The 23,904-nt window shown below is 33.9% G+C and overlaps 1 protein-coding gene across 1 annotated transcript in view; it reads right to left on the bottom strand.

Annotated features, from left to right (window-relative positions):
• ftz-f1 (ftz transcription factor 1) overlaps window positions 1-23,904 on the bottom strand; it is a 363,969-nt gene that overhangs the window by 75,651 nt on the left and 264,414 nt on the right. The window contains exon 3 of the mRNA XM_088243231.1: window positions 3,651-3,941. Within this exon, the coding sequence (XP_088099357.1) occupies window positions 3,651-3,941 (291 nt within the window). The remainder of the gene's footprint in view (window positions 1-3,650; window positions 3,942-23,904) is intronic.

Raw genomic sequence — 23,904 nt, 5'->3', positions numbered from 1 at the left:
CCCAGGACCTCCCATACCAGGAATAGAAAGCGATCGCGTTTAACACTACACAACGACGCGGGCTTATCCCCACTCGATTTCGTTTTTCAGGATTTTACCTGAGAGCAGCCATCGAGTCGAAAACACTCGTCCAGGATTATTAAAGAATATAATACATAGATTACATTACAATATTAATAAAAAAACATGTTTTTTTATTTTAAATGAAGGATTTAGTGCTGATATCTGTAAAAAAATACATCATCATCATTCCCTTTTCGCACCTAATGGCGCATAGCGCACTGCATTGGTACACCAATCGCAACGTATCTTGATTATTTTTGTTACATGAAGGGAATATGATCAGTTTTACGCTTCAGGTACCAATTCAGGGACTATGAAATATTATAGTGTAAAAACACCCTTTTAAATAAATATTTCATATGAACCGTGTTGGGAATCGAACCCGAGATATCTTGAATGGCAGGCAAACGCGCTGACCATTACACCACGAGGCAGATATTTAAGAAAAAAATATATACCGTATATAGTCATATAACAAAGGGGTTTTAACGATTTTGAGGTGACCGGTACACGAGAATGTATATATATTATTATTATTATTATTATTGTGGATAACTTATATAGCGCCATTTTCGTAATAAAATACCTCAAGGGCGCTTTACATGGTGATTCTATTGTTAAGTTAATTTAATTGAAGCTTTAAATTTGTAATTTAATTAAAATAATTTATTTTGTTGTCACGTGCTACGGATTTATTCAAATGATTTAGAGAACAAGTGGGTTTTAAGTTTTTTCCGAAACATCACTTCACTTTCACAGCCTCGCACCTCTGCTGGGAGAGCATTCCATGCCATAGGGCCTGCGACCGCAAATGCGCGCTCACCAAATTTAGTGCGCTGTTTGCGTAGAGGTATAATAACTTTTCCTCTCGCCGTAGACGTAGCTGATCTAAGCGTGAGACGCCTGTCAGCTAGTTCATCTGGAATGCATAGTTCCCTTAGATATTCCGGAGCCGAGTTGTGCAGTGACGTATACATAAGCCAACAGAGTTTGCATTCGACCCTCTGTGGAAAACGTAGCCAGTGTAGTTCCCGAAGTAGTGGAGTGATATGACTGAACTTAGAGATTCCGAAAATAAGTCTCGCTGCGGCATTCAATACAGATTATTATTATTATACGGTAAATGGTTTACAACTCAAGAAAATCGGATTATTTGATTGTTTTAATTTTACTCCTGTGTGTACTTAATAAATACATGTGCTCAATAATAAAATATAATCGTTATTGCATAGTGTTTAAGCAATTCAGAAAAGTACCTAACAGTTGCAATCGGGAAAAGAAGGGACAATGAAACGAAAACTAAATGTCACGCGTTGAGCACAATCTGCGTGATACAACACGATTTGAGAAATTGCGACATCGGAATCGGCATTCGGCGAACGGCTTTAGTCTCGTTTATGCTCTTTAACGAAACATAGTCAATAATTAGTTGCTTGTAATATAATTAAACTACGTAAATAAAAAACAGCGTATGTGTATGTTAAGTTACAACTGTTACAAGAAAACGCAAGAAAATATCTCTGTAACATCGGTCGATTATGTTAAGCATAGTTATATGCCAGTAGTTTATTTCCAGCAGGTACGAGAAATATACTTTCGGAGTCTATGCGGATGAAGAATACAGTACCCTGGACGGTGCTTTCGACTAGATGGCTGTTTTCAGGTAAAAATCCTGAAAATGAAATCGAGTGGAGATTAGTCCGCCGCCTCGTTGTGTAGTGGTTGACGCGTTCGCCTACCATTCTTGAGGTTCTGGGTTCGATTCCTGGCAGGGTGAACGAGCAATTTCGATTTTAAAGGTTTTTTGATCTGCAATATTTAATTGTTCCTGGATTGGCACCGGGAGGGTAAGAGTAATCACCTTACCTCTATGTCACATATTGAATTATGCTGCATTTTGTTTACTGTACAGTACAGAAAGGGAGATGATGATGACAAGCAATATACCTTATAATTATAGATAACTTATATAGCGCCATTTTCGTAAAATAATACGCTTTACAAAGTGATTATATAAAGATATAAATTTTAATTTTAACTTTTCAATTTAAGAAAAAAGTTTTTAAATATGAAATGCATGTAAAATTATCATTCTATCTAGAAAACGTGCAATATAAACCAACATTATAATAATTGTACCTATTTTATAATTTTGCATCATTTAAGAAAAAAATGTTTATTACACATGGGGGTAAATTGTGTGATTTCTTTGGATTTCTGCTCAGACCTGACAATATGAACACTCGCGGAGCTAACATCTAGCTTAATTTACCAATGTTTCATTGATTTCGAGGGTAGTTTTACCTGCCTAACAAGTATAATGACAGTATTCTCATCGGAGACGATGAAACATTCTGTTTCGTGTTAGGTATATTCCACCGCGAGTTCCCGGTTTCGCAATAAAGCTATGACAGATAGGACTAAAAATTAAGAGTATTTATGTTCATAGCAGTCGAGTTCGTGATCTGTCAGTTACATGATATGCAATGGTAATACTTGCCGGTATTGCAAACTACCTGGGTGCACTGGTATCAGTTACACATAACGAGGCTATGGAGCGGCCAGCAGTTCTCCCGGCGCAAGTTACTGTGTGCAGGAAGCGACTTGATGGATAATACCCGGGATGCTTGCTACAAGGTCGCGAATTGATGGATTTCGCGTAAATATTCCGCCGCTGAATACTGACCGAATGTGTGAAACGCCGCTTTAATATGCTATTGCCAATACTGCTGTTGTGATAACATCAAATGGAATCGAAAAATGTTTATTTATATTTTGATAAGCGTTAGCGCTAAATAAACACAATTTTAATACAGTTCGATGATCGCAATTTTCAAAATAAATCAAGATTAGGAATAAAATGCAGCAAAATAGTTGTCGGGTTCATTTTATTATAATAGTTAAACCAGCAAATTAGACATTTCGTGAAATTTTAATTTTAAGAAAATTATTATTATTTTTGAAGAAAAAACTTAAACTTGAGATCTAGCCTATTTTATGTAAACAGATGAGTGAACATGAGATTATTTAATTCTTGTTGTAAATTTTCTGTATACTTTCAGTCGATTCGTATTTCAACTATTAAATAGATATAATCTAACTGAAAGTTTGAAGCTAAGTATTATACTAAGTCATTCTTACGCAAAGTTTTGTCGAACAATGAACAGAGTTCGATCTAGACTCCATATTGTCTTACACGGTTAAAACGTAAAATTATATCTGACCTTATCTCGCTGTACGCCTCGCTAGCCAAGTAAACCGTTACCAAATGTGAAAAAGCTAATTGCACAACACTGCCATTAAAGTATTGCAGTCATAATGCGCGCGTTTTATCCATGGGCTGTTTTCAAGTGTAGATACTAAATGTATATTCATATTTGTCTTGACTTTAGAAATCCTAATTTAATTTGTCATGATAAACGATAAAATACCAATCGGAGAGCTTAAGATGCATTGGAGTTATGATTTAGAGTAGGCGAGCCAAAATCTCCGTTGTCGGGGGGTGGATATTACACATCGAACTATCGACTGCCTCGGACGAGTGGGTTAGCTCAGAATTAGTAAGGGTAGACAAGGAAGGTACTCACCCTCCAACTTCATGCCGACGTGCATGCACTTCTGGAAGCGGCAGAATGGACAGCGCTTCCGTTGCGTCTTGTCAATGTGGCAACAGCGCTCCGCCACGCAAGTGTAGACCTTCTTGTTCTGCACGGTGCGCTTGAAGAAGCCCTTGCAGGACTCGCAGGTGAGCAGGCCGTAGTGGTAGCCGCTCACCTTGTCCCCGCACACGGGGCACAGCTCCTCGATCACGTCCTTGGAGTCCGTCTGGTCGGGGGCGCCGGGCGCGGGCGCCATGTAGGAGCTGCCCTCGGCGCTGCCTGCGAACAGGTAGGAGGCATCCAGGTTAGGCATGTTGTACACCTGGTACTGCGGGGAGTAGCTCTCCAGCGGACCCTGGCAAGCCAGGCCGGGCAGCGCGTACTGCGGCGGCGGCGGCCCGCTCGCCTCGCCGGACCCGAAGGGCGACATGTTAAGGGGCATCAGCGCGGACTGCTGCTCCATGTCTACTATCATCACACGCACTCACTGACTATCTCACTCTCGTCTGGCCGCTGCTCGAGACCACTACTGATCACGAATTTCTTTTTCACGGCTTGTTGTTATTCACGATTAAATTTTCACCGGCAAAAAAAAGTGGGAAAAAAGAAAACACCATTTTTGTCCGAAACGTTTCGGGAAGTTGGATAGACGTCCGCGCGCGTACAGGGGGATGTCACTACTGTCGGCGGGCGGGGAGCGCAGCGGAGCACAATGTCGCCGCGTGGAGGCGAGAGTCGCGACTGAGGAGACGCGCGGCCGCCGACGGCGGGCGAGCGGCGGGCGCGCGCGGGGCGGGGGGCACAATGGAGCGCGATTAGGGGGGGCGGGGGGCCCCGTGTAATAAGTGAAAGTGAGTCGGCGACCTACTTTCCAGCGAACCAGGTCTATGTTAGGAGCGCGGCTGAGGGCGGGGGCGCGCCCTACTGACCCACTTGGGCCCGGGACCTGCCCCACCGCCGCTCCGGGCCTATCTCTTATCACAGCCCTCTTCTAACTACTAATCCCTACAGCCCTTTCACTCCTGAGCGGATTTCTCATATCGTCACCTACGTATTTATATATTCGGCTACATTACACACTGTGTATTACATACAATAAAATCTAGGGATTAACGAACGTTCGGCCATCTCCGAGTCGGCTACCAAAAAGGCAAAAATAATCATATAAGCTGCGACAGTAATTGTTTATTGTACCTACGGTATGTTCAATGAGTAGAGTTAAGGGATAAAGCGAGAGAAAAGCATTGGCGTAACAAAGCAAAAAGAAAATAAAATTATATATCCCAAACGTTCACAACAATAATCGAAACAATTAAAAATCAGAATATACAATACATAAAATATATTAAAATATGTACTAAGAAACGATATCTGAGACGGAAAATAATATATTTGTAAATATTTATAAACATTTTACAAACTGACTCATATTACACAGATTACGCGTGCTATTCGACCAACTGAACTAAAATAATATTAATAAATTTACTATTTTTTTAATGTAAATATTACGTGTATACTTAATACAAAAACCAATGATTTATAACACGTTCCTAGAAAATTATTTTTTAATACCTTACGGACAAGGTGGGTAGCATAGCAAAATACTTATATAGTAAAACTCCAACTATCCAAACTCACGACTATCCTGATCGCGGATTATCCGAATCGAATTCCCGAGTGTAACCACATGCAACTTCTCACTGTCTAGCGGATGCGCGACTTGGCTGCCCGAAAACGGATGATGACAGTCAAACAGCTTACTTTGACCGAGATGTTCAGCATGCAATGACTTTCATTTACAGTACCGTACGTACATACTGTACTAATGCACAGCAGTTGTAACTACGCTTAACACGTAAAAGTGTTGCCTTTTCATTTAATTAAATAAAAGCTCTTTTCATTTAAAAACAGTTTTTTCTCGCATTTCCAACATACACACAGTAATTAATTAAAATAGACCCTTTTTTGGAAGAAATCCAATTATCAGAAATTATTATTATCCGAATAACGTCCGGTCCCAGTACATTCGGATAGTTGGAGTTCTACAATACATAACGAGGTGCTATATTGGTACTTTATCTACCAATAATCATCATTATTATTATAAAAATGCAAAAAATGGACTTGAAGACTGGTTATTAAACGTTTGTTACAATTTGAAAAAAAAAGATTTTTTTTTTCTTAGATCTCTCCATTTTCGTGCATACCTAACAAAAATATGCTTTATAAAATAGATTTAAAAATAAGCGTAATAAATACCAGAAATTATATTGAACTAAACCTATTCTATTCGTTTTTTTCTTTACAACTTTTCTTTTCTTTTTGTTTAGGTACTTAAGTTTTAGGGCTTTTTTTTAGTTTTCGGAATTCGAACTATTTAAAAAAATATATACTAATTTTAATTATAATTTAATGATTTTTTTGACCAATATTCTTTTATATTTTTTAATCATTGTTTAAAATTTTTTACCTAGTTCATAAATGTTTTTAGTATTTTATTTATGTTATTTCTTTATTTTCATTACAATGTAGTACAATAATTGTTATTATAATATATTATTATAGTGTACATATGTGGAATATATATGATAAATTTATCTTTAGAACAGGTATTTTTGTATCTAGTGAAGTTGTTAGGATTATTTTTTTGACGTTATTTTTTAGAAAAAGAATGGATTTATTTTGAAATATATTATTAAATTTAACTTCGTTTCCTGGAATACGAGATTTTGTATTTCTTTATTTAACATGTTAGACATAATTTTAAATTGTACATTGGTGGATTTATTGCTAAATGGCAACTTCTTCCAACCAACTGATGATGATGATTTCACTAAATAGAGGTATTATTTAGTATTTTTTTATTTTTGTTTTATTGCTCAAAAAACTTACATTTTTTTAAAGTACTATGTTGTATAATTTTTTTATTATTATTATCTAGTTATTCTCAACTTTACTGTGTTATATTTATATTTAGTACATAAGATTTTCTCATGGTTCTTGCTATCTTTTATTTAGAAATGTTATGTTTATTTTTAACTTTTTATATTTTATGTTTACTAAATTGTTTAGTTTTAATTATTCTTTTATTTCTCACTATGTACTACATGATTATTGTGCACTGCTGTAATTATTTCCGAAAATTATTATTTTTTTGTAAAAGGTTCTTTGAACTGTTGATGTATAAATAAATAAATTCAATTCAATGTCAAATACTTATTTTGTATTGCGTGTATTTGCTTTATTTTTTGCCAATAAACGCCGTATTTCCTTCAACCTGAACCTGAACCTGAAAACAACATAATCATTAAAAATACATTTGAATATATTTTTAGTGAAGTTTCAAAATGCAAATTCATACTATTGCAATCAAAGCATTCATTAAAATGGAATATAGTTGCATAAAAAAATCATTTTTCGAAAACACACAAAGTTCAACTGCGCACTTTCTTTGTGTTGAAATGAACTAGTACAGCTTTGCTGATTTTCCGGCATTTCGACATCAGAAATGTCATCAGAATTTGAAACTACAAAATGCTGAGAGTTGACTATATAGCAACACGCACATTTATTTCAATAACAAAGAAATATGTATTGAACAAAAAAAATAGTATCTAGATAGGTTAACGTCCGGAAAAAATACATTTGGCATTTTTTGAGAATTCGTCATTGAGTAAAATCACATATTCTAAATCTATAATATTTTTATTTGGAACATCTAATGATAAATAATATGATAATAAATACTACATAAAAATAATTAAATGATTTTTGTCAGTTGACCCACTTCACCTGCAATGGACTTATGAATATAAATATATAATTATTATATAAATATACAGTAAAATCCCCGCGCACACCCGAAACCGTTTTCGCTGAAACGTAATTTTTTGGCCAAAAATTCATTGGCATTTACAATTATAATCACCGCGTAGTAATAATCGAATTTAATATGCTTTCATTGTTCCTTTGGCGATTTATGTGAATTATAAATGAAGAGCCTTATGCCTTATTCACACCGGTCGTACAAATCCACACGACGCGACACGAAAAAAATTACGGTTAAATAGTTAAATGGTATTATTGTTTTATTACGTGGCTACTCTCAGGTAAAAATTCTGCATAAGGAAATCGAATGAGGATTTGTCGCTCTTATGGTGGACTGGTAGTGCGTTTGCCTGCCACTTGATTAATATAACAAGTAAAATATTATTAAATAAATAAATACAAGTTATTTAACCGCCGTGTGTGGATTTTATACGATCCGTCTGAAATAGGCCTTTGTCAGTTGCTATTCCCATTCACATCAATAATAGAAATTACAAACTACAACACAAACTTAAGCAAATCTGCGTTTTTTTTCATTTAGATGCCGAAAATGTACTTAATCAATAGCGTACACCACTGTGGAAAATTTATATTGACCGTTTTCACAATTTTCGTTTATATATATTCTTATTTGCTGTATCCAATATATGTAAAAACTTTTGTTTTTTTCCCAAATCAAAATAAATAAATAAATAATGTTAACATACATTTACATATAAATTGAATGAACTACTTTAAGGGTGATTTGTCTTAATACTTATTCTAGTCTCCAGTTCATGGAATATGAAATAATTGTCTTTAGGAGATCCCGAAGCCCACCATACGACCGCAGCTGCTATAGAGTCCCAGTGAACAACTCTCTGTTAGCAGTCGATAGAGGAAAGTTAACTAAATTATTTCTGCGAAACGCAAACTCTATGCTGATTAATGAGAAGGGGGGAGAATGGACGGACAGAGATCAACACGTCTTATATAAACAAACGACTAGAAATAATCCAGGGAAAAAATACGTGTGGTTATTTATGGAAATTTTTCAAATGCAAATCCATCCTTGTCCTATTTGATGTGCGCCACTGGCAAAGCTCAGTTACAAGGGACGTTGTTAGAATGTAAAAAAAAACAATTTAATTTCCAGTTCGTCCAAATGTTTGCAGACAAATACTGGATTGCTCCCCCCAGGGACCTATTTACAAGTTTATACCAGCAATAAAACAATTTGGGAGACGAAACACCACGGTCGGCACAAGTAATATTAAAGAATAAACCATAACAGGCTCGTGTCTGCCGAGAAGATAACGTGGAAAAATAAACAATATGGTTGGTGCTCCGCAGTTAAAAAGCGCGCACATTCTCTATGGTGTGCTCACATTGTCCATATTTCAAAATTTCGAACATATGTATTTCATTACACAGTCCATGACGACATTCTAACTCTTTCTTTTGCAAATAGATTTTCGACATTTAGAGTTTAACTTATAAAACCTGTATGATAGAATATACGCAAATAATATGATTTATTTATTTGGAACATTGTGAATTTGTTTAAATTTTCTTAGTTTGATAGGAAAATGTGCTGCTGCGGATAATAGTTCAGTATTTGTGTTGCATGTGATTTCGCATAAATCCCTTATTAACAAATCTTTTGGTTATTATTATTATTGAGGATAATTTATATAGCGCCATTTTTTGTAAAAATCACCTCAAGGGCGCTGTACAGTAAATATCCCAACACGTCTTGCCGCTACATAGCGCATTGATTTCTTTCTTCCCAAAATATTTTTTTTTTCTTCGCAATTTTTTTCGTTACCACCTTAGTGTTTTGATGAAGTGTAAGTTTCAAGTGTGTATAGTTAAGAAATATTAATGAATATTTTATTTATTTATTCCGGGTAATTTTTTCAGTGCCATTTTTGTGAAAAATGACCACAAGAGCACTATAGAGCGCATCATTATATTATAGTTGGATAATTTTTGCAGCGCCATTTTTGTGAAAATTACCTCTAGGGCGCTGGACACTAAATAAATATCCCAGCACGTCTTGCAGCTACAGAGCGCATGGACGATTAAGACTCTAATTCCTCGTTTCCAATTGTGATCTAACAGAAAGGAGCTAGATTACAGCACGTCTTTCAGCTACATAACATAATGGACTGTAAGTAAGCTAGCCTAGCCCTCATTTATTATGTTTTAATTTGACAATGAAGTTTAGAGTTTGAATAAATTTAAAAAAAATCGTTTTTCAAAATAAGAAGTTAGATTATAACGAGTCTTGCAGCTAATGAGCGCAGGGACTGTTGAAATTCTAGAACCCATTTAGAAAATGTAGGTATTTTATGGTTAATTACCAATTGTCTTGCAGTTACAAGGCGCATGGAAGAGTGTTAATGAAAAATAAACATAGAACAGAGTAAATAATTTATCAAGTGTTCATGTGTTCATACACACAGTAAACCAAAATAAAATAAATAAAAAAAGCTTTGTTCCAAGATTATGGTTAGCAAAATAAAGAAAGACATCCGAAGGTAGGCATAGGCGGCATTAATATATTGTTTAACGATAATTAGATTTAAGTTAATATTAGGACATTCTTATTTTATAATTTTTGTACTACTTTATGACCAAATTTTAAAAAAATAATTCAGTAATAATATGAAGCATAGATATAAAACATGTCCGTTATAGGAAGCCAGCTTTACGATCCTATAGAATACGAAAAAATATGAAAACATTTAGAGAAATATTATTTTAAAGATAGACTATTAGCCGGGCATTTGCGAATTTATTAAATATTAGTAAAAATGGTATTGATTTGATTAACACATCAGCTGGGTAAAATCAAATTAAAAATACAAGTAGATAGAAATCCAACAATGATTTGAGTATATCCAAATGTTTGCAGACTGGCTGGATTTCCTCCCTAGATAACATTTTTGAGAAGGGAATATGGAAGTCTAGGCATTTACAGAGCTTATGACCTGTCGTTGGATTGTTTAAGTGGCCATATAGCACACAGTGTAAAATTTACCATTCTGCCTATGTTTAAACATCTGCATTTCCTCAACTCTTCCACCTGTCGACTTTTGTGAAGTAAAAGAGCTGAAACCTTCATCATGTGGGTGAGATTCATCCGGTTGAACTAATTCATCTAATAGGCAACGCCTGAAGATAGAGAAGATAGATGGAGACTATCCTAACCAAAGGACGCTCCTAATTTATTTTTTAATCCACCAGTTTTATATAGATTCCGCGGTATTAAATATGTATACTTATTTGTACAATAAATGTATAAAATGAAATAAATAAAACTATGAAACGGAGAAACGGAGAAACCAATAAAATAATGAATCAATCCGTAGACAACGTGAGTAACTGGAACACGATTCGCGAAAATAAGATCAAAGATACTTTCTTCAAGGTGATTACTGCAAGCGAGGGTGTGAGTAGCGTGACGTAGGTCAGTTTGAGTCACCGGTGATAGGAAAAAGTAGTCCGGCCAAAGAAATCACAAGTGGTTTTGCACGACACTGCCGGTGTTGCGGCACTGTATGCAATGTGGCGGTCTTGAAAGAGAAAACGCAAGAGGAAGGAGAGAGTGATGGTATTACGAGGAGATGACGAGCGACAACGTAACCGAGAAAGGTAAACAACCGTGGTCTCCGGAACAACACTGCTGCCGCCGGCGTTCGTAGGACAACCGCAGTACCGTTGAAAAATATTTCAAAAACTGTCGGCTTTCGCCAAATCATTGTTCATTCTGTGATTTCAATTTAATAAATAAAAACCTTTTTGTCTGACCACTTAATATTTATTTTATTTTATTACCGACCGTTTTCGAGGGTGCACAAGCTTCCTTGTCGAGAAAAAAGGTAGTTCAGCGGTAATATATATTTGTTAATAGACTGTTAAATAAAGCCAAAAATTTTTTTTCGAAATTTGAACGTATCGTATTTTCACCTAGGTATATTTAAAAAAATATATGTATTTCTGAAATAACTCTGCGTGTAACGTCTCAAGTTTTCTTCCGCTTCTTCTCGGTCAGTTCTGCCGATTGATCCGTTGACTTACCGTAAATCGAAAGTCTTTCAAAACTCTCTTATCTTTGGTGGCTTCGTATGAACTAATGTCGTTCTATGTAGTTCGTTTTTGTTAAAACATTTATTCGTAGGGCTCAACTTCCTCATTTACTAATGAAAATTACCCTATTTTATAATTTTAACAGGGTCTACTCTAAATACAAAATCTAGATAAGGAAGCTTGTTTGGCTTCGAAACCGGTCGGTAATGAAATAAATATAAATTTTAATTACATATTGAATAACAACAAAGTTAGTGCTTTAAATATAAATTTTAAAATGTGCATTCTTTCTTTCCACCTTCCACACCCATTAGCGCATAGGGCACCGCATTGGTAAACCAAATGCAGCGCATTTCGATCTTCTGTTGCATGAAGGTTAGGTGATCAGTCTTCGCTTCAGGTAACCAGTCCAGAGACAGTGAAATATTGTAGTGTTCAACCGCCTTAAAACAAATATTTCTCGCCAAAGCCGCTAGGAATTGTACTCGGGACCCACAAGGCGAAATAAGCTCTACGTCTTTTGATAACTTTAATTCATATATATTGTGGAAGTTGAAATTTAATTGTGTACATATAATAGTCATGTATTAAAACTGAACATTTTTTTGGTAACTCCAAATCATAAATTCATCAAAATATAAATAATCGGCAGGGGTGATAAGAAGATGTAAATGTAAACTTTAAAAGTATTGGTTAGATATCTCAAGATATAAATAATAATATATTATTTGTAACATACCTACTCAATAAAAACTTTCGCATCAAATATGGCGGGTAAATTTCCAGCAATTTTGTAAAAAATATATCAATTCTATGGCGTCATTATGTGATACGTACTGAATTCATATTTATGAGAAAAATCCAAGGAGAAATCACGAGTAACCTTGGGCTATTTAACTTCTGTCTTGTAAATTCGATATGGGCACGGCTAACCAACTGTGGCTCGCGGTTCGATTTCACTTCAGACGACTCACTTTATTGCTTTATGGTCAATGCAGAACATAATACCATATTTATACTAACTTATGTAACATATTACGTCTGTTTGTGGCATGGTATAGACCGATAAAATAATATATAGTCCGCCTCGTGGTCCAGTTTGCCTACCATGCATAAGATCTTCGGTTCGTTTCCCGGTAAGGTTGACATGAAATATTTACTAAAAACAGGGTTCGAAGAATATACAGGGTGTTCTTTAAACCCTGTCACATCCGAAACGACGATGATCAGTATAGGCAAGAAGACATAATAGCATATTTTAAAAAATATTTAGAATAAAGAAACAAATAAAAAATAAAATATTTAAAAAATAAATGGTTGCTTACTTCTGCAGGGGAGAAGTGAGGGAAGCACGGCGCAGTGTCAGACTCCCCCCTTCCCCCTCCTCGTTTCGCCCCTGCAGAAGTAAGCAACCATTTGCTTTTTTTGATGTTTTATTTTTTAAAATTTTATTCGTTCTAAAAAAATATTTAAATGTGCCAATATAAATTCTTGCTCATACTGATCATTGTGGTTTCGGATGTGACAGGGTTTAAAGAACACCCTGTATATCACGATGTATGTATATCATGATACTTATTACAGACATGTCAATGATATTTATAATTTAGTAGGTGTCATTTTACGAGACATTCCAGCTTATATGTGTTTAACTTTACTGAAATTCCCGGGGCACCATAAAGTCGCGTTTGTTGCGTGTTGCGGACCGGAATAGAGATTCGGCCGGAACAGGGGAACCATATGCAGCAACAGCAGCTCTAGAGAGATCTTTTTAATCTTTGGTTTGGTTGAGTCTAAGCTTAGAGATACTCGTAGGCCGCGAAACCGGTATTCCTCTTTAAATATTTTAACATATACTAGCCAATGCAGGATGGATCCACTCACCCCTGTTCAAGCAATGGCTGCGAATGCCATGCGAAGACCACCATGACATATAAAAAGACTTTAATTTATGTTTCCTGCAAAAATTGATTTTTTTTTGGTACCGTCTGTTTACTTTTATTCATTTAAAAATAAAATGTTATTTTTATATTGTTCTTTGAAAATGATACGTGTTTTTTTTGTGTTATATGGTAGATTTGGCTCTGCACTATTTAGCTACTTAAAAAAAAAAACAGTATCATATTTAATAAATACTGAAGTCACTGAAATTAAATATTTAGGTGTAATGTTGGATTCAAAACTTACATTTCACCAAAACGCTAGGATGGTGATAGATAGGATTGCAAAAGAAATATCAATTTTGGGAAGGATCAGAAGATTTATTGATAAGGACTCCTGCAAAACTATTTACAAAGCAATTATTGAACCACACGTTAACTACTGTAGTAGCATTTTATTTTTATCAAACAAAGAAAACATAGATAAACTAACTGTATTACAAAATAAAGCCTTTAGAATCATTTTGAAAAAAAACAGATAAACGAGGGTAAAGTCGATGGTAAATGAAATGAAATTATTAACATATAAACAAAGAATATTTTACAATACAATGATATTTGTTCATAAAATTATAAACTCTAATAAAAAAACAGAATTTTGGAAAAAAATTGATCGGAACCAGCATGAACACGATCACAATACTAGAGAAAAGAACAAAATTAGACTTCCATTTAGGAAAAAGGCAAAGTCACAAAATTCAATTTTATTTAAAGCAATTAAAAAGTATTACGAAATGGAAAAAAATATTTATGAAGAAAAAAACATATCGAAATTTAAAATAATGGTCATGACATATGTGATAAACAATTTATAAATTAAATATATTTTCAATGTTATTATTAGAACACACATAACAATATGTATGATATGTGTGCCCTACTTTAAGATTTAAATTAAAATAAATAAAAAATACTACAATATAAACAACTAAATAATTACATCATCTCAACAGAGATAAGTATACAACACATAGTATGGGTTTTCAAGCAGGTATGGAAGTCTTTTAACATTTACAAGGCTCAAGAATTGTCTGTCTTTAGCTGGTTTAGTCGACCACTTTACCCCACTCACCGTTCAGACTAGGTTGTAAGTCTAGGCATTTTATATAATTTAACATGTTGGCGTTATAATACTATATTAACGCGTCTGATTTTCATTCATGGTAAGTACTTACCGGGCGTCATAAGCCAAGAGACATAGTTATCGAGTAGGTAGGTCAACCCGAAATCAGTGTTACGACGATAACTACGAAAATAACACAAAAATAGAACCTGATACCGTCTCTTCATAATCGAGTGTCTGTCTGGTTTGAATACCACTGGTAGGTGATGCATGAAAATTATTGTACCCTACTATTCGTTTGAAAATTAAATACACAATAAAATGATTAAGAACAATTCTTTGAGTTTGTCCAAATATTTGTAGACAAGGCCTGGATTCAACCCCCTAGGGAGCTGTTAATATTAACATATTACAGCAGACATGAAGAACATTTTACAGAAGGGAATATAGAAGTCTGGGCATCCATAGGGGTTTGTGACCTGTCATTGGCTGGTTTAAGTGGCCACTTTACACATTTAATAGAGGTCTCAGCTCTTTAACTTAAAAAAACTCAGCAGATGGAGAGAGGAATATAGATGTTCAAGTACTACTATGTAAATGTCGCCGCCGAACAGTGCAATCAGCCACTCAACTGAGAGGCTAGGCAGTTCATTCAATGGCGGCATTCAACTGAATGCCTAGGCCGTTTGTTAAATGAACGTTTAACAAAAGAGTTGAACATCACTTAGCCTCTTTAATTCTAATACAACAAAAATCATTGTTTTATTTTTTTATTTATTTAACGTTCTGTGAAGTTAAGTTAGGTTAGGGTAGACTGGGTTAACTTTATAATTAACGAGCTGAACCCGCCAATGCTTTGCTATGTCTAGATTTGAGTTTATACTGGGATAGTTATTCAACGCACACAATCGAAACTTTGATGATAATTTGATTGATAGTAAATTGCTCAGCATATATTTTTATTTTTTCTGTTTCATATTTTCCACTTACTCATGTTAAAAATAAACCAACCTGAATGTAACTTTCAATTTTTATGTTATTTTTATATACTGCGTATACATCTACACTTAAAATTTCATAATGTATTCTAGATTTAGTATACCCACGCACAGGCCATGCCTATGAGGGATTGTTTTGTTTTCATGAAAAAGAAATATATTATGAAATAAAAAAAGTACCAAAAGGAAAAAAAATGAAAAAAATAAAATAATAATTATTGTATTTAGTTAAACTTAGACATTTAAATATACATTATTATTTTTGTGTTTCGCATCACATAAATTGTGAGGATATGCGGGACAGGGAATTTTGATAAATAGGTATTTGAACATTGATTTTCTTTCACTATCTTGAAGATGCCTCCCCGATGCTATAAAAAGACAACTGCATTTCGGACCTTTTATGCCTTACTAAAATAGAAAAAATTGACGTTTCGTTGTCCCATTTTCCGCACCTCAAAACTGAAACGATTTTGTTATTTTTTTAAAACAGTGTGTAAAAATGAAATTTTCTATATCAGTACGTTTTGTATTATTCAAATATAGTTATCATATTTGTATACCGTGCGCCCGAAGACCGCAGAGTAAAACTGGACGTTTTTATAGGTTTTTGGATGGTTCTATAGTCCTTAACATTTAGCTTGATTAAAATGAGAGCTGTCAAACTAATTTCATTAGTGATGGGAAATTACTGATCACCGATCAAATGGATCTTTATGTTACTTCGTGCAATCATGAAACTCTGTTTTCGAAAATTGATATAAAAAACGCAAAAACAAGCCTATTATAGTGTGTTTAATACAATTATTCACCAACAAATGAGACATTTATACATTTTTCATGAACAACATCAAACGATTTTTTTTTTATTCGATCAATTTACATTGATCAATTTGTCCCATCTCTAACGTTTTTGCAAAATGATGTAACCTTGTAAGAACGTCGTTAATAATTAGGTTTATTTTAGTTTTCTTTTAGTTTTAAAGCTGATTTTATATATAAATGTTGATTTATGTTTCAAGCATTGTATTAAAAAAATTAATTAACACGCCAGATATAAATGATTTTTCGTGTGTCAATATAAATAACTCCTTTGACGTTACTACAAAGTTATGTCGGACATTTTCTGACAACTGTCATTCTGATCATGTTACATTTTAAGGACCATAGTTCCCATAATAAACTATTCATCAATAAAGCAAAACAATAGAGACACGCCGATGGTACTGATTTTTATTGCAATAACCCAGGGTGAAAATAGGAATAATCTAACTAATCTGTTCGGAATAATCTGTCGGCCTCGTGGTGTAATGGTTAGTGTATTTGTCTACCGTGCAAGAGGTCTCGGGTTCGATTCCCAACATGGTTGATATGAAATATTATTTGAAAGGGTGTTTTTTACACTAGAATATTTCATAGTCTGAAGCGTAAGACTGATCATCTAACCTTCATGTATCAAAAATGATCAAGATACGCTGCGATTGGTGTACCAATGCAGTGCCCTATGCACCATTATGTGCGGAGAGGGAATGATGATGATGATGATGAAAATAGGGAGTGAAAACATGAAAAAAAGTCAGATCGCGTTTCCTCTCAAGATAAAACATTATTAAGTATAATTTGCTTTACTATGCTATTACGTAACCAAAAAAACAGGTTCGGTTTTCTAAAATGAAACCATTGACTTATTAGTACACATAGACGCACCCCGAGCCGTCAAAAATTATGACACTTAAGTCATGCCCAAACGCTTAGTTCAGCCCTACGCTATTTAGTCGTTCTTTAACCGCCAGCCGGTTTTTTCACGTGAATTTGACATTTAATTTGAAACCGAAATGCCTAATAGGGTATTTTCACGTTTTTTTTTTATTTTGCAAAAAAATTGAAAAAAAAATTACGATGGTAACTGTACAGTTTTTATTTTTTTATGTCCACGCGTTAATTTTTCAGAGCGGTTTAAAAACGTATACTTTAAATTGGCGCCAAAACGAACATTCGGATGCCGTATGGGCTTGTGACGTCACGCGTTACGAATTTGACTGACCGTTCAAACAAATTCATACGAATTTGTATAGTCTACGTGTTGTTTTTGTTGTAATCGGTTGTTTTACACTGTTTTAACTAATTAACGCGCATAAAATGTCTTTAGTTATAAGATACAAGTACTGTTTAATGCCGATGTGCACAAACACTACGGTGAAGACGCAAAATAAAGCTTTTTTCGCCATTCCTAGTACTTAATGAAAAAATGCAGACAAAATGGTTGAACGCATTTGAACGTTATGAAACGAGATTTAAAAAAAAACAAACCACTATTTTTTTTCCATAGGTCTTGTTCAGTACAAAATACTATATTTTATGATGTAGACTGTAGACTATAAACATTTACTAACAGTAGGTACTGAAATTAGCACTTATAAAGCTTGACAGGTACTACAATACCAAAACAGTTTATTCTTTGAACGTTATCGTTTATATTTCTGTACTTATGTTACTTAGTTTAATTTGTGGAACTGTTGGTTTTCTATATGAATAAAAAATAAAATTACAAAAAAAATTGCTGTATGAAAACCTACCTTATTTATTTGTGAAATTTATTGCATTTACAAAATGGCAACTGACCTTGAGATGCTGGACAGTCTTCACACTTGCAGGAATCTATTATTTCCTAGACTTCATCGCAAATCAACGTCACCGAGTACGATTTGGTTCTAACTTTAAGTTCTGCTGGGGTGACTCGACCTTTTACCATTCAAATATCACCCGTCCGTTTTACTTGAATGTAATCTATGGCACTGTCTCCGTAATTTACCCTAGCTGATATATTAAGTAAATCACATTTAATAAAAAAAGGCATTAACACACACTCGAGCAACAGAGATGTTTACAAGCAATGGTATTTTATGGATTATGTTGTGTCAAAGTCACGTTACTTCCCTTTTGCATTAAATGTACGCTAAACAATATATTTATAGTACATGCAAATAATACAACTATTTGAATGAATACATTTTGGAAGCAAACATTATATATTTGCTTACCTTACGGCCTTTACATTTCTATACTCGAACTTAAAACGTTTGTATTGGATGAGAAAAAATACCCATCGTGATTATATCTATTTTGGGCAAGTTATCGGACTTTCCTTGTAAAAAACCAATTTTAGTCATAATGCTATGGATGTTTATAAATGAAAATAAAAAAAAAACAAAGGAAAAGACGAAATTTAACTAGAAAAAACAAATAAAAAGCCACAATCCGCCCGCGTCGGAGTATCTCAGTATAGGATTTGAGTGAACGTAGGATATATAAGTCACGCGTGACGTCATCAACCCTTTTGGCCAGTTACGGGCCGTTTTATTTCTATCAAACTTTAAATAGGAAATTATAAATGAAAACATTCGTTTCAGATTTTGATAGTTATATGGTTCGAATCGTAAAAATATTCTTTAAATACTGAATACATTAAAAATCATATCCCCAGTTTATGAAAATACCCTATTGTGCGTGAAAGCGAGTAAAAACTGTTCGCATAAAAGTAAAAAAAGATGGTGTAACTTAAATTTGATAAGTAGGCACCTCTGTTTTTGTTTACGATTGAATTCCAAATCTAAAAATAAATCATATTTTAATATTGAATTTGAGTAGGTACCTAGGTAGGTACTTGTTTATGCTTGAGTTCCAAAACATTGGATAATTAATTTTCAAATGAAGAATTATTTTTGCAAATGTCAAACTCTGTTCTGCTCACCAACAGGGGCACACTTAATTTAGGAATGCGATTGTCAAAAATGTATTGAATGTCAGTTGATATTATTTTAGTGTTACCAAAAATCTAGTGAAAAATAATAAATGGGTGGAAATAATAAGGAATTTAAGGATATACTCTGATTGGGATCAATATAAAACGAATCTTGTTTGTACACACAAAAAAAATACATTCTTCCTTTTTTGTACATGCATTCTCGGCGAATGCAGCCCCGGTGGAATCCTTAACTAAATTAGTTAAGTAAAAAAAAAACACAGCTTTAGTTCATTCATGGAAGCGTACTTGAATATTTTTTCAGGAGAGAAAAATATTATGCATCTTATGTTTCACGCCAGTCCAAGGACAGTAAAATAATATTGACTCGATATTGATATTTATTCTGTAGGCACTGGGAAATTTGTCGGGACTCGAATGCATGACATCGTGTGTGATAACCAAACGCTTATCACGATACCACAACGCGGAGATTAGATGTACTCAACTTATTTAAATTAAATTATAATTTGTTTGAACTCCTTGAAAAATATGCTTCTTTCCGGATTTTTTATTACATCGCACCTAATACGGCACATACGCATTATTTTTCTTCATCTTTAATTGGTGTGTTCACTTTTTTGAGTACATATTTCCAAATAAATATTTTAACTTTTTTTTTACATTTTTCTAAATATTATTATAAAACATAATTTATATGTACTTTTTTTTCGCTCCTTATATTTAAGTTAGTAGTAATTATTATTATACAAGTATGTAGTGTTATCATATATTTTAATGTATAGGACCTTTACCGACAAGCCATATTAATTGTCTTGGTGAGTCCCGTGAAAATATTTTTTTTTTTTTTTTAATAATAAAAATGTAATATTATATGTAAATAATAATAAAAAAAACTGTTTTCCTTGGTATTTCATTAATATCTCTCTTAATTCTATTTTTATTGTTTTAGACTATTTTTAACACTTTTGGACTATTCGTATATTGTTGATTTACAGTTTTTACTAATTATTTTTCTATAAATAACTGAACTTTACTAACTTGGATGGGAATATTCTATAGATTGAATTTTCGTTTTTAAATGTAGAACGCCCTAAGTGCTGATTATTTTAACAGAATTTAAGAAAATAAATAGAATTTCAATAATTTTAATTAACACGCAGCTTGTCCGGATACGAATATGAAAGCAAAGGGTCGTGTATTTATTTTAAGTAATAAAACAAATAAATATTTATTTAATGTTCTAACCGACTTGCCTACTTACTAAGTATAATCAAGAGAAGCTCGCCATTATGAATTATGAAATATATTGTTAAAATCCGGGTTAGAAATAGTTGCGATGCATTTATTGGTTGCATTGTTATTGTCTTCAGGCGATTGAAAGTTAATAAAATTCAAATGAATTAAAATTAATTTCATAACTCAAAAACTCATAAAGTTCGTGGCCAATGTCTTAAATAATGTCGAGATATCTTTCGACCCAAGAATCTACTAATTTATATACTTTTAAATGTATGCTCTATGGTAGCGGACAAGACATGCTGTCTGACGTTATGGATGTTTCTGATTGTTACCTTTGATTTTATTTATTAAAAACATTATACATACATTAGTTGATTACAGAGACACAGTTTATAGTGACACAACCAGGAACGATTTTTAAAAGAAGAAAAAATAAATAAACGCAACTAAATTGAACACTTTGAATTGATTTATTGTTATTATGGATAACGTATATACCGCCATTTTCGTAATAAAGCGCGTTTTAGGGCCTTAAGGGCGTTTTACAGATTAATTCTATGAATATTATTTTTACTTTAAATTAACAAAATAATTTTTTTTTTAAATGTATATTTTGTTACCACATGCCACGTTCAAGTGGGTTTTGAGTTTTTTTTCGTAACATCACTTCCCTCTCACAGTTTCGCACTTCTGCTGGGAGAGCATTTCATGCCATTGGGTCCCAAAACGGATATCCTTCACGGCTCTCATATCATCGGTTGGTTCATATGAACCAGTGACGTCGTTTAAAGTAGTGCGTTTTTATAAAAATATATTTTATTATTTTGTTCGTACATTTTCAAGAAACTTTTGATGCTCTAATTTTTACCGCGCGTAAGAAAATATTTTTTGTATCCAATTTCCCGAAGGGTTGAAGTTCCTCATTGACTATTAATTGAAGTATTAAATAAAAAAGGAAAAAGGGTTAAAACGAATGCATACGTATGTACTTAAGTGACGTGGTTAAATGTGGGGAAACAGCGGTGGTCTCTCGTTTACACTAATAATACCTTGCATTGTCGTGAATAATTCTAATTTGATCTCTATTGTCCTTGCACGTGATGGTGTTGTCATTTTCTATCCGCTGCGGTTTCCACATCGTTTCGGAAAATATCTGTTTTCCATTTTCGGTGAAGCGTAGCTCTGTTGGCCGCTGATTCACGTAGAGTGCCGCCATTTTCTAGCACAATATTATTCCTTTTACGAATCGCCCGTTCCACCGCAGTAGCGCACCGGGGAAGTGGGCTCCGTGTGCAGCCTTCATTTTGTTTTCCCGCCAAATGGCGTAAGTTTCGACAGCTCTAACACGCCTTGTTCCGAAATGTCCAATGATATTATCATTACGGATGATTTATATAGCGCCATTTTCGTAATATATTACAACTAGGACGCTTTAAAAAAAGGTATTGAACAAAATATGCAGTACTAAATAAAAAGAATCAGTAAAACTAATTTAAACAAACAAATCATCACGCTGTTTCTCCGCGGGGGAAGGCAGAGAAGATAGAACGCCACTATAGATTGTCTTTACATACAGACCTCGCTTCCTCCATACATCATCATCTCATGTACAAACGACGATTATTCATTATTACAACAGAGATGAAGAACATTTTAGAGGAGGGGATATAGAAGTCTTGGCATCTACGGGGCTTATGACCTGTCATCGGCTGGTTGAAGTGGCCACTTTACACACTGTGTAACATTCACCATTCTGCCCATATTTTAACATCTATATTCCTTCAATTCCTTAATCTGTTGATGTTTGTGTTTCCCTTTGTCTCTACCTTGTAGACGATGAGGGGTGGTTTTAGAGCGACAGTGAAAGGAACATTGAAAGTTGTAAATGTAAATATTTGTTCGCGCTTTTCCTTACTGAATTTGGTTAGTAAAGGATGAAATATAATCAATACGTAATAAAAAAAATAATTGCTCGCTTGTATGAGTGAATCCGAAGAAAGACGGTTAGTCTTTAAAACGGATTCGGGTATGTGGTGGATGCTTTTAATGTTGATGTTTGTGAAGTTAAAGAGCATATACAGTTTATCACATATTCGTCTCAGAGATCGCACTTTGGCAGCATTCAGCCTACGTTCATCCTTGTTTTTCTAATTCCGTACTTCGCTTCTATACGTAGGGGCGGACCCAGGACCCCATTGTGAACTGCTTATTTGGCAATAGATTTTCAGAGTTTATCCGAAAAACCGAGAACCGGTGAATTTAAAGTTATTTTTTAAACAATAGTTTCAAATCAATTATTGAGAAATAAGATTAGAATGAAAAGAAAGTTGACAAATTTTAATCAGACGTGTAGAACTAGATTACAAATAAACTGGAAAGTAGGTATCTTAGGTATAAGTATCTTACGCGTGAATGAAAAGTATTCGAATATGCAGGCAAACGTAATATTGTAATATAAGAACATTAAATGACGATTAAAATGCGTTAAGCCAGAGATTATAGACTTTCTATTTCATCACAAGTTACTCTACACTTAAGTTTAGGTTTTCTGAACATTTTGTAATCGATCTTTGGAAACAATCTTAATTCTAGCATTGCTTGTTAAGTTATCTCTCAATAAGCTGCCTTGTATTAAGCTGACAGCTAAAATTCTCGAAATATTTAAGCAAACAAGAACTACGGAGTGCACCGAGCTGTTTATTATGGTATTCATTAAAATATTTTTGTAAAATGTATATTTGAAGCATTACATTTTTTATCATTAATTATAAAATTGAAATAAAAATAATTTGTTTCTAACCACTTTCATTGTAATGTAGAGTGAGGGATGAGGGAAGTTAAAATTCGATCATTTGCGCTAGTAAAATTAGATAGGAATGGACTAGAGAAAATATTGTTAATTTAAATATTTGTTATTTTTTATGGCTCATTTAATTTCTAAGATTGCTAAGTTGTCTAACTTTAACGTTTGAATTAAAAGAAAAATATATATAAAAGTATTCGGTAGTAGATCGTATCAGTTTAAGGCGTCCAGTGGTGTACCTCAGGGCTCCCACCTGGGTTCTGTATTGTTTTCTTTATATTTAATGACATTGTACCGATATTTTTTATTTGCCGATGCTCAGAAAATCTCAAAGACTAATGATTGGTGTCAGAAAAATGAAATTTTTTTAATGTTGACTAGTGTAGTCAAAAACTTCGCAACTTCTAACTGTCTCTATCTCGCTGTCGCGAAATCTGAATGTATAAAGGACAGATATTAAAGTAAACACGTGAACTGGTTTCAGATATTAAAGTAAACACGTGACATGTCCGTCTTTAAGTATTTGAT

Source organism: Micrasema longulum, unplaced genomic scaffold, assembly GCF_059751315.1.
Source record: "Micrasema longulum isolate JH-2025_06_02 unplaced genomic scaffold, ASM5975131v1 h1tg000197l, whole genome shotgun sequence".
Taxonomy (NCBI): Eukaryota; Metazoa; Arthropoda; class Insecta; order Trichoptera; family Brachycentridae; genus Micrasema; species Micrasema longulum.
This window is presented reverse-complemented; position numbering and strand designations above follow the sequence as displayed.